Raw genomic sequence first — 12,691 nt, forward strand, 5'->3', positions numbered from 1 at the left:
GTATCCGATGTATTGCTAAGACACCTTATTTCAGCAAAGACATCTTCCGCCAAACACTAGCTTCTTTACTTTTACTGTGATGAGACAAACATCTATCATCAAAATAATATCTTATATTGACCTCTCCTAATACTGTCATAAAAAACAGTTCTTCCCTGGTACAACAGATCAATAGCGGGAAAGACAAAAGGCACAATATGCATGGTATAGAGTACACAAAAGTAAAACTTCCTGGGAGAGACACATAAATTTAAAAGTTACCCGTAGTTTCTGAAGTCTAACAACACAAAGACTCAAACACTTACTTTCTCCAGGAGGGGTAACCACGCCGTTACAAGGTGAAGGTTTTTCAGACAAAGCCAGTCTCCATTACGGGAACACTCCCTGAGCGTGGCTAAGGCCACATCAGCTTGTCCCTGACCCATGGAGATCTGGACAGTCAGACAAAGTGACAGAAGCAGGAGGGAGATAAGAAACAGAATCAGTGAGAAGGAAAATACGATTAAGTATTATAATTTTTCTGAAGTTCTAATCTGGTCAGTTATTTTTATTCATCTCTGCCTTCAAATGGGGTAAACATTGAAAGATTTGCAAAATTAAATCATCAGGGCGACATTTCTGTTTAGCATTCCCACAAAGAAGCAAGTAGCACATCCATCCATCTTCCATCTTTTTTTTTAACGCTGGTGAGCAGGGGGCTGGATGTTAGATCTGCTCCTCACAAGGCAGGGGGAAGACGCTTTACTGATCCATCACGGTGTAAACACACAAAGATACCCAAGCACAAACACACACTGACATACTGTACCGAAGGACAACTTAATGGTGCGTTCACACCGTACGCGTCGCAAGCGTCGTGAGCGGCGCTTTTCTATGCAAAGTCTATGGTGGACGAGCGTCGTGGAGCGGCGGGCGGCGCATCAGGAGCCTCATGAGCGTCGCTTTTCGAGCGTCGACGCCCACGACGCTCGTCCCCGGCGTCAGGAGCGTCGTGAGCGTCGCTTTTTGAGAGTTGGGAAAACTGAACTTTCGACGCGCTGCCGCTGAGCGTCAACCAATCAGAGACGATCCCTCCGGTGCTACGTCACTACGAGTGATCCGAGCACCGATGCGAGCCAGCCAGTGTTGCTAACTTGACGACTTTCTCGCTAAATCTGGCGACTTTCCAAAGCCTCTTGGCAACGTTTTTTGGTCAAAAGCAACTAGCAACAAATCTAGCAACCTTCTCTGGTGCTCTGGAGACGTGACAGGACGTCTCGCTGCTGTCGTCCATGAGCAGCGGGTGCTGCGTGAGCCCCTCCCCCGTCCCAAAGCGCTCACAAGCGGTCAGTCTCAGCAGCGCTCCCCACTGCAGGCAGAGCAGAGAGGAGCAGACCAGCCAATAGCGACTTTTTCGACGACGACGCGGTCTAGCTTTATTTAACAAATAAAGCCAAGCCGCTCTCCTGATGCGATCCGCCATAGCTGGAAACAGAAATCAGCCTCCCGCACGCCAATTAACTGACGTGCGTCAAGAGCGTCGCGAGCGTCGCGAGCTTTGTGACCACCCGGTGTCAAGCGTCGTGTTTGAAGCGTCACAAGCGTCAGCTTCGAGGCGTCCAAAGCGTCGACGACGCCCGCGACGGTGCTCGGATCACTCGTAGTGACGTAGCACCGGAGGGATCGTCTCTGATTGGTTGACGCTCAGCGGCAGCGCGTCGAAAGTTCAGTTTTCCCAACTCTCAAAAAGTGACGCTCACGACGCTCCTGACGCCGGGGACAAGCGTCGTGGGCGTCGACGCTCGAAACGCGACACGTCCGGTGTGAATGCACCGGGTGGCCACAAAGCTCGCGACGCTCTTGACGCACGTCAGTTAATTGGCGCGCGGGAGGCTGATTTCTGTTTCCAGCTATGGCGGATCGCATCAGGAGAGCGGTTTGGCTTTATTTGTTAAATAAAGCTAGACCGCGTCGTTGTCGGAAAAGTCGCTATTGGCTGGTCTGCTCCTCTCTGCTCTGACTGCAGCGGGGAGCGCTGCTGAGACTGACCGCTTGTGAGCGCTTTGGGACGGGGGAGGGGCTCACGCAGCACCCGCTGCTCATGGACGACAGCAGCGAGACGTCCTGTCACGTCTCCAGAGCACCAGAGAAGGTTGCTAGATTTGTCGCTAGTTGCTTTTGACAAAAAGACGTCGCCAAGAGGCTTTGGAAAGTCGCCAGATTTAGCGAGAAAGTCGTCAAGTTAGCAACACTGGCCGGCCCGCATCGGTGCTCGGATCACTCGTAGTGACGTAGCACCGGAGGGATCGTCTCTGATTGGTTGACGCTCAGCGGCAGCGCGTCGAAAGTTCAGTTTTCCCAACTCTCAAAAAGCGACACTCACGACGCTCCTGACGCCGGGGACGAGCGTCGTGGGCGTCGACACTTGAAACGCTCGAAAAGCGACGCTCATGACGCTCCTGACGCGCCGCCCCGCCGGCCACCGCTCCACGACACTAGTCCACCATAGACTTTGCATAGAAAAGCGCCGCTCACGACGCTTGCGACGCGTCTGGTGTGAACGCACCATAAGAGTCACTGCATCACTACATACAGATGTCTTTGTTTCACGGTGCATGAAGAAAATTTGTGCAAAGAGAGAGACTTTGCAAACTGCAGATAAATAAATATTGCAACAAATACAAATCTGGCAAGTTGTAGCATTCTCTGTTACGATATTCAGGTGTATACTAGACTATTCTGTGCATGTAGCCTTGCTATGCTGCTACAAAAATCACCCTGCACTTGTTAATCTGCTGGAACTTCTACTATTTTGATCTGCAGTTTTTCACCTCATGGTAGTTGTCTCTGCCAACAGTTTCTGCTGCGAGTTCTGCAAGCTCCTGAGAGGGGTCTGCCCCTGGAGAGATGATGATCAACACTGGCTCCCATTCCATTGTCTCGGTGTAGAGACGGCGCAGATTCAGGGGAGGAGGGGAGAGCTCTTTCATACCTGCACAGAGGAGCAGTGGGTGGAGAGACATCAACATATATGAAAGCAAAACTGCATATAAGCAATACATTCACACATGATAAACAACATTAAGTACATGCACAGCAGAAAAGAAGTGGACGCACAATATTTAAAGCATTTGTTAAGAATAGTTGGGTTGGGCGAGACACAGGTGGGGAAAGACAGCGAGAAATATTGACAACAGGGAGGGGGGGTTTACGATGGAGGAAGACCGAGAGCAAGGGGGGGAAAGGAGAAGAAAAGGAGAGAACGGACGAGATGGAGGAGGGAAGCAGACAGACCGTAAAGAGGAAGATACTAAGAAAGAAAGTGAGAAAGATTAGGGGGGGTGATGTGCGATGCATATTGAGTGCTCGGAATGCAGCAGATTTCACTGCACATAGCTGTAGAATACCTTGTCAACCCCCTGGTGCTGAGAATCTAGGCTCTTTGTGGATATGGCAACATGCTTGTGTGTGTGTGTGTGTGTGTGTGTGTGTGTGTGTGTGTGTGTGTGTGTGTGTGTGTGTGTGTGTGTGTGTGTGTGTGTGTGTGTGTGTGCGTGCGTGTCCTCACTCAACAGATTTTGACTCTAATGACGGTGTAATATTTCAAATTGTTCATGAGAATAATACACCCGCTGACAAAGTAAGAAATCTTAATAATTTACCTGAGACAGTTTTTTTTTTTTTTTTTTTCTGGATATGCCTTTAATCCAGACATGCATGCTAACTGACATTTTGCAATTACAGGACCAAGCCTTTTATTTATTTATTTATTTTTCTGCTCCCAAATGCAATCTGCTGGGCTGGAGTTACACGTACACACATACATACCAGGTCTTGGTAGAACACATCTTAGAGCGACCTTTTGCCGGATTGCCATGGCAACACAAAGAAAAAAAACAGTCTACTGACGACATGGCTTGTGATATCTAGGAGCATTTGCAGTATGTGCACATGCACAAATAGATTTGCAACTAATTCTTGGCCATGGTCAGGTAATAGGTATTCTTGGTGCAGACAAGCATTCTAAACCTGGGAACAGCAAAGTTCACCTTGGCCTTTACGACACACAATCAGAAATCAGTGCAAAGATGAACCAAGTGAAGAAACCGCCAGTCTCTCAATTTCTCAAACACAACTGCAAAGGAAGTACTGAGTGGCTATGGAAAGTTTCACACACCGAACCAGATATAGAATAAGTTTTTCAAGCGTTTATTTTTTTTCCAAGTTACCAGCTACTTTACCTTTTATCAGTGAATGTACATTATAAATGAGGAGTATGAAAATCAGTGTGTGACGACTGTGTATGTTATGTTCACTCACTCAGGCGTGCGTGTGAGTGAGTGAGGGAGGGAGAGCAGTGCCCAGGCCTGGACTGGAGGGATTGAGTGAGATTAGCTGTAAGAGGATTACAGACCATGCCTCATTAGCATACTGATTTACTGCCAAAAACACATACACACAAAATCTTGTCTCCTGTTCCTTTTTTTTATTTTTTTAATCTGTCTGTCTCCGTCATTCAGATCAACATCCACTCTCACCCACTTCATGCATAGTACAAACACAATATTCTCAAATCGGTCGACTGGGTGTCCTGAGAATCGGCATCAGACTTGAAGATGGCTACAAACTGTGTGAGTTTAACAATCTTAGAAGTTCACAGCTGGCCACACCGCATGACATGAATCTAATTAACATTGGGCAACATGAAGTTTGCTGTGTGCAGTTTGCATGCTAAAAATGCAAAATGATTCAAGGAGCCTATGATGTGTGTGAGTCGATGTGAATGTGCAAGAATAAAATGTAAAACGTAAAGTATGTGACATCCAACTCCCAACAAAAGAAAAAAAAAAAAAACAGGTGAAAAATGATTGGCATTCTTGGCCTTGTGGCATTTCTCATTTCTATGTTTGGAGAGAAACCCTCCAAAAAAGCTAGCGGAAAATAAGAACACAGTCATGGCTCTGAAATAGAGGCCAACTTCAGATGCAAACTTTACAATCGTAGGTTGAAGTAATTACTAGTGTTGTGCTGATATGTATGTCATTTCATGCTGCATTTCTATTGGTTAGTTCCTTAAAGCTACAGTCAAGACGGCCACAATTTCTGGCCCTGTTAGAGATTTATGGTAGATTATCTTTGGTCACAAGAGTCGTCCTTGAACCTGTTTGACAGTGCAATGTCGGACACATCTTGGTTCAGTCAAAACGTAAAAATATCACATAAAATACACTGCAGTAGTGTCCTCTGACAACATATCTACTAACGGAGTAATGGCTATTTAGTGTCATTCATGAAAATGTCTAATTCATGTAAACACTCAGAGAGCAATGGATTGTTCTTTGATGGTTTTTCTTGTGAACAGCACCAACTGTTGGAAGAGATCAACTTCACAATGACCCACTTTGGAAGCCTTCTTAGTGCAGGAGACAACCTCAAAATCTGAGGGTTGTGAGCTCAACTCACACACAGGGTAGCAATATTAGAGGAGATGATGATTGACAAATGGTGCATGTTGGTATACAACAAGAAATCTTCACAAAACTCATCTGAAAGTCGACATGCTAACCTACAATAAGCAGTAATCCCCATTCTTCACAACACACACATTAATACAGTAGCTCTGTCTTACACTGCCGTTACCATCACGGCAAATGATTGAATGTAAACCGAGTTCATGGCGACAAACTTGCTGTACTACCAATGTAGAACTTTTGAGGCATGATGGAGATCCTACGACCTGAAGGTTGCGAGTTCAAACCACAACCAGTTTTGGTAAGAGCATTCCTCATGAGGACGGAAACACATCAAAGACCGTCAGCTGAGTAGATCTAGCTCTTCAAAAGGTGACAGTGGTCATCAATCTAGAGCTGCAACTATCGAGTATTTTTGGAATGGAATACTCTGTTGATTATTTCGAGTAATCGAGTACTGTACATTTTGGGCTCACGTGGTGCATGTTCCATGCATGCGCACTGATCCACACATCCTCCTGGAGCTTTTCTTTTGCTCCAGACTGTTTATCTACTCTTTTATTACAGATTATTTGTAGAAAATGAAGCACATGCATTGTCAGTCTATTATCATTTAGCATTAGAGTTTATTTAGCCTCTTCTGTTTCTGAATCGCGGGGGCGGCACCCGAGTGATTATACTTTCACTTTCACTTCTGTCGGCAGACCTGCTCATCCCTCCCGACAGAGTCTGCTCTCTCCGTCCACCAGTTTTCCATTCACTGGAAGTCTATGCAGACGGAGCAACAGCCTGATGGCTTCAGAGTCACTTTACTGCATGGTTTGTTTGCTGTGGCGCTCTGGCGCAAGTGTACACCAGCGCGACCGGCAGGTACACGCAACTGCGGTCACAAAATTAGGGCTGCGCGCGGATGTCCGCGGATCGATCCGCGCATCGATCCGCACAGACCCCAGCAGACAGGAATTCATGACAGGACAAGTGTCAGTACCCGGTCCGGCATCGCTTGGACATGTCTGTAAATCACAACAATCCAGGTGACACACACGCACACTACATCTCTCTCTCTCTCCCCCTCACACACAAACGAGTGCGCTCACCTCATCGCCACTTTAGGTTAATTAAACAAAGCCTTGAGGTATAAAACTTGCCTCGAGCATTTTTTGTACTCGAGGTACTCGAGTTACTTGAGTAATTGTTGCAGCCCTACATCAAACGTACATCCTAAAGCTAGAAATAACTTGCATTTCATCTCATATCACTTCTTAAAAACACAAGAGTCATGAAAATTTCCAGAGATGCACGGAGAGCAGTGTGCTGTTCAACTTTTGTTTTTCTTCTGAACAGCTACATCTTTCAAAATCAAACAACCACACAATGAAACACTGTTTCAGGCCTCGTTGGCGCAGTAGGCAGCGCGTCAGTCTCATAATCTGAAGGTCGTGAGTTCAACCCTCACACGGGGCAGTGCTTTTAGGGCAAATCATGATCCACAAACAGAACATGTTGCTGCACACTCACAAGTCTTCTTGAAACTCATCTGCAAGTCTACAACAGGAAGCAATCGCCATACCCCCAGCGAACTTGCTGGAAAAAGAAGCTGTCTTACACTGCTTTTGCCACCAGGAAAAATGATGAAATGTTAACTAAATTAATGATATAAAAATGTCCACACCGGAACTCATCAAAAACAACAGTATACTGAAGAGTCAATTTGCACGCCAATTGTAAATTGCAATCGATTAAACAGTTGAAGTTCACCACACATGCATTACTACCAATCTACAATATTCAAGGTTAAAAGTAGATCTTATAACCTGAGGGCTGTGAGTTCGAACCTCGCCTCGACCACTTCTTTGTGAGGATAATGCTCATGAAGAGGGAACATGTCAAAGATTGTCAGTTTAGCAGATCAAGCACTTCAGAATGTCACGGTGGTCATCAAACATAAACCCTGCAGCTCCAGATAGGTTCCATTTCTTTTCATTTCATCTGGAGAGCCTCACAACTTTGTTTTGAAAGTGTCAACTGTAAATAGAAACTCTCAATGCTTCACAATAACAAGACACTTGTATTAAGTAGAAAACCAACAGACCAACAAAGGTATCATATTTTGGTACCAGGTCATTTTGTCAACTGTGATTTTGTTGCCTTGACTCATTCAAATCTATTCACATTATACTGCACCAGTGTTCTGTGACTGCAGTTGCTACTCAAGTTCTGATGGTTAGACAGTGTCATTTATGAAAACAACCGAGTCATGTAAATGCACAGAGAGCAGTGTATTGTATTGTATTGTACTGTATTGTTTTTCCTTGTCAACTGCTACAACTGAGAAAAGTGAACAACCACACAATAATGCACATTTTCAGGCCTCGTTGGCACAGTAGGCAGCGCGTCACTCTCATAATCTGAAGGTCGTGAGTTCAACCCTCACACGGGGCAGTGCTTTTTAGGGAAATCAAGATATACAAACAGGACGCCTTGCTGCACAACAACAGGTCTTCACATAACCCATCTGAAAGCCATCTGCATGAAGGGGTAAACACTGTTTCCTGCACAAACTTGATGGAAACATAGTAGCTCGACTTTAAACAGCTGTTTAACACCATGGAAAATGACTTTTCACCAACAGCAGCGAATTAACGCAGCGGGGCTGCTATTGGTGCCAGAGTTGGGAAGGAGGGAGAAAAAGTTCAGCAGTGGCGGGCGTGAGCATGAACCAGGTGGATTATTTGCTTTGATTGAATGCACTTGCCACGCTGTCGAGAGGGACTTCATCCAAAAGTTACCCGACTTCAACGACATGGTGATTAACCTGTTTGCATCCCAGAAAGGTGTCGATGTGAGCTTCTTTTCAAATAACGTAGGGCCATGTCGGCGGGACCTTCAAAACAATCCGTAGCTGGCGATTGGACGACCGTTCGAACCAAAGAAGAAAAAGATTGGACGACCGTTCTGATTGACACGCGACACACTCACCACAGACCAATCCACATCAAGCCACGGTGTGACGTAGCTTACGTGCGCTGCTGCTGAGAAGCAGTAGACGTTTGCTGACAAAACGACTTGAAGAGATGTTTTGTGCTCCTCTTTCAAAGAAGAAATTGAGTCGCTTTCTTATAAAACTGCAGATATTGCCGTGTCCACGGAGATCGCTTCGCATGCCGCCATTGTTTTCCAACTTTCATGCGCTTCCCGCTGTCGTCACGTCTTCTCGTCACTTCCGCTCCTCCCGCAGCACCCGCCTCTTTCCCCTGATTAGGCCGGCAAAATTTTAACAGAGTGAAATCATTGGTCTATGGAGCGCTACAAGATGGGATCTGCAGGATTTAGGAACTGAATCAGGCAGGCCCATCTGCTATGCAAGGTTAGTGTTTGGCACTACATGTCACCAAACAGTTGTAATAAAACAGTTGCAGCAGGTTATCTGTGGGCAGTCGTTGAAGTTGGATTAGAACACGTTTGTAGTGCGTAAATGTATATGTGTGTGTGCGCGCGCACGTGTGTTCGTGAGAGACAGAGAGAGAGAGAAAGAGTGAGAGAGGGAGAGACCGCACTAAAAAAGTATAGTGTACCTGTAATTGATGTAACTGTGTATATCATAGGTGATGTTGCTTTTGCAGCTCTGTTAACTATTTAATCTGTATTATGCAAGCATTTGTTAGCCCCCCCAACAAATTTCACCAGCAGCTGCCACTGAATACAATAACTCATCAAAAGGACAGATTACTGACGAGTCAATGATTTGAGTAAAGTTTGTTGTAAGGATCCGGTTACACTGTAAAATGTTTATTTAAAATGTTTACTTTTTTTCTTGTATTCATGTTTTTAAAACAGTTTCACGGTGTCGTAAGGAGTGCATCTTGATGGGAACAAAGAAAACCTTACACATCAGTCCGATCTCACACTTCGTAAATCCAAGGGTTGCTACAAATACATTTTAATTCTGTGGCCACTTTGCCACATCTCAGACTGAGGGGAATTAAGCTTATTTCTGTCTCTTTGTGCCACAATTCTGGTTAAGATGCACATACATTATCAACAGACTGTCCGCTCTCCAGCCACCGCACACCATCCGCACGAAATTATTACTACGCCCAGCTGAATCTCTCGACACCTCCCCCTGGTGTGCGGCCACGCCCATTTTGGCATAAGCGCCCTCTGCACTGTGCCGTCAAAATAGGAGCCAATCAATGGATACTCTAACATTTAATCCAAAGAAACAGGAAAATTAGCATAGACTAGCAAAATCCTGCCTACAGCACCTTTAACAAGTTCATTGTAAGGGTAATGCTCATGAAGAGGGAATAGGTCAAAGATTGCCAGTTGAGTAGATCTAGCTTTTCAGAATGTCACAATGGTCATCAAATGTAAATCCTACCGCTAGAGATAACTTGCATTTCATCTGGAGAGCTTAGAAACTCTCTTTTCAAAATGTCAAGTGTAAATAAAAACCCTCACAATAGCAAGATACTTGTATTAAGTTGAAAACCAACTGGAACAAAAGTATCATATTTTTGAGGGTCGTTCTATCTTTCAATTGTGATTTCGCTGTCATGGTTCACTCCAAAGTATTCATGTCAGACTGCACTACTGTTCTGACTACAGCTGCTTCTCAAGTACTGATGGTTAGTCAGTGTCATTCATAAAAACAACTCAGTCATGTAAATGCACAGAGAGCAGTGCATTGTATTGTATTGTACTGTGTTGTTTTCTTGTGAACAGTTACAACTGAGAAAAGCGAACAGCCACACAAAGGACTACTTTTTCAGGCCTCGTTGGCGCAGTAGGCAGCGCGTCAGTCTCATAATCTGAAGGTCGTGAGTTCAACCCTCACACGGGGCAGTGCTTTTGGGGCAAATCATGATCCACAAACAGAACATGTTGCGGCACATTCACAAGTCTTCTTGAAACTCATCTGAAAATCATGACAAATCTTCAGCAGGGGTGACCACCAACCCCCACAAAAACTTGCTGGAAACACAGTAGCTCTACTTTATAATAATGAGACGTGAACTCAATGTATCTGTCTGTCCCTCTGTTCGTCTATGTGTCCACATGCTCCCTCAGTAGCATTTTTGCGTCAAAACCACATCAGAACCCTGCCTGAGCACAGGCCACAGCTTGGCACAGGGGTTTCGTTCGGCCGTCATTTTGTCTGCCCTCCTGATGGGCAGGACAGACACCTCGACAGGCAGGATGCGTCTGTCCAAGGCAAATGTCTCATTACTGGCGTATCTTCTGGTCAAAACCATAAGAAGGTGGGATGGAGGCTGCGTGATCTCCTTGCATGAGGGTTTCTAGTTCAGTTGAGGCTTGAACTCTCTTTCAGCTCTCCATCAAACTTTGAATGTTCTGCAATGGTCGTACTGCAAGTGTGGTGATCCACAGCTGCTGAATTGATCATGATGTACGTTTCTCACAGAACTGACTCTTCAGTACACTGTTCTTTATGATGAGGTGGTTCAATTTTGACAGTTGTTCAGAAATCAACAAAACAACAAAACCACAATCGACACACTGAACTACCTGGTTTCAAAATGTGATACTTTTGTTGCAGTTGGTTTGCAACTTCATACTAGTTTCAAGAACTGAGTTTTTATTTGTACTTCACATTACTTAAAAGATAAGTCAAAAGAATTCCAGGTGATTTGCAGTGTATGGCAGAGCTACTGTATAAACAAGTTTGTGTGTGGAATGGTGGTCAACCCTCCAATGCAGATTTGCATGACTTTCAGATGGGTTTCATGCAGTGTTGTTTTCGTTAACGATGACGACAACGAAAAAATTTCGTCAACGCGCCCTTTTTCCGTGACTAAAACGAGACGTGACGAGCTAAAAATATCTCTTTAAAAGACGGAAATGTGACGAGACGTATCTGTTGTTTTCGTTAACGAGACAAAACAAGACGAAAATGTCAGTATTTTGACTTTCAAAATAAATTGATTCTCCCAGCTTTTCACGCAGATCGGCTGCTTTACTCTGAAAATATTATGAATTCACGAGCTGCTTCCTGTTTGACCACGCCTCCACTGCATGCACCGGCGCACTCGAGAGCGGCAGCAACTTTCGCCTGGGCTCGGGTAGAGGAAAAGACGCAGTGATTTATGGATGTATTTAAATAAGAATCCAGCAGAAAATAAAACACAATGCCTCGTAGTGGGAGACGGAGGAGCTAATCCAATTGTTTGACTGTTTGTTCTTACTGTGAAACTGCTATAGGAGCCCACCATTAATTAGTGAAGATTTTTTCCCCAAGTAGCCTACCTAATAAATCTTTACTTTCTTTCTTTTTTTTTTTTTTTTTTTTAATAATTCAGGTGTTGTGTTATTTTGAAGAAATGCATTTTGACTTTTGTTTAATATTTGTATGGAGAAAATTCAGGTAAGGAATACTTACAAAGTTTATCAAACTCAAGTTATATTTGTCATTTCAGTTTTGAAGGCTTCCAAGTGTTTCATACCATCAGGTGTACCCAACAGGAATGAATTTAGGTTATTTCAGTATTTTTAATGCTAGTATTTTCCTAATAACCATCTTAATATTGGTTTTATCATTCCTCCAAAATAATAACAGAATAACAGAACTCTGCCAGTTCACATCAGTAACATAGAAACATAACAGACCAGTTTTAATAAAAGATGTTAGCCTTTATATCAGTATGGACATTATAAAAATAACTTGAAAGTGTCAGCAAAACTCCTATTAGTCCTCTCATTCTGTCTGGCAGAGCTCATATGAGCACTGCATTGAGTTTGCAAAGTATCAAACTAGTCCAGTTTATTATTTGATATTCAAAGGCATCAATGTGTTATGTTGTTTTTTTTTTTTTTTTGCCATTTAAGTATATTTTATTATGTTTGTTTTGTTTACAATTTCCTTTGTCTTTTTCCTTTTACGGCTTTTTTGTGACTAAAACTGGACTAAAACCCATTTGGTTTTCGTCGACTAAAACTAGACTAAAACTATGAAGTGTAGAAATGACTAAAATGTGACTAAAACTAATAAGCATTTCGTCCAAAAGACTAAGACTAAAACAAAATCAAAATAGGCTGCCAAAAAAAACACTGGTTTCATGAAGACTTGTGATTGTGCAGCAACATGTCCCGTTTGTAGATCATGACTTCCCCCAAAAGCCACTGCCCCGTGTGAGGGTTGAACTCACGACCTTCAGATTATGAGACTGACACGCTGCCTACTGCGCCAACGAGGCCCAAAAAGGTTTCACATAATGTGGTTT

General features: G+C 44.0%; 1 protein-coding gene and 3 non-coding genes across 4 annotated transcripts in view; 2 read left to right on the forward strand and 2 right to left on the reverse strand.

The window, feature by feature from the left end:
- Positions 1-12,691, reverse strand: part of dync2h1 (dynein cytoplasmic 2 heavy chain 1) — a 115,755-nt gene that overhangs the window by 42,865 nt on the left and 60,199 nt on the right. Inside the window, exons 82-83 of the mRNA XM_030108001.1 lie at positions 2,811-2,971; positions 306-431 (exon numbers count right to left, since the gene is read on the reverse strand). Coding sequence (XP_029963861.1) covers positions 306-431; positions 2,811-2,971 — 287 coding nt within the window. The remainder of the gene's footprint in view (positions 1-305; positions 432-2,810; positions 2,972-12,691) is intronic.
- trnam-cau (transfer RNA methionine (anticodon CAU)) lies at positions 6,842-6,914 on the forward strand. Its single transcript has one exon. It is a non-coding gene; the product is annotated as a tRNA-Met (tRNA).
- trnam-cau (transfer RNA methionine (anticodon CAU)) lies at positions 10,223-10,295 on the forward strand. The gene has a single exon. It is a non-coding gene; the product is annotated as a tRNA-Met (tRNA).
- trnam-cau (transfer RNA methionine (anticodon CAU)) lies at positions 12,592-12,664 on the reverse strand. Its single transcript has one exon. It is a non-coding gene; the product is annotated as a tRNA-Met (tRNA).

Source organism: Salarias fasciatus, chromosome 14 (genome assembly GCF_902148845.1).
Source record: "Salarias fasciatus chromosome 14, fSalaFa1.1, whole genome shotgun sequence".
Taxonomy (NCBI): Eukaryota; Metazoa; Chordata; class Actinopteri; order Blenniiformes; family Blenniidae; genus Salarias; species Salarias fasciatus.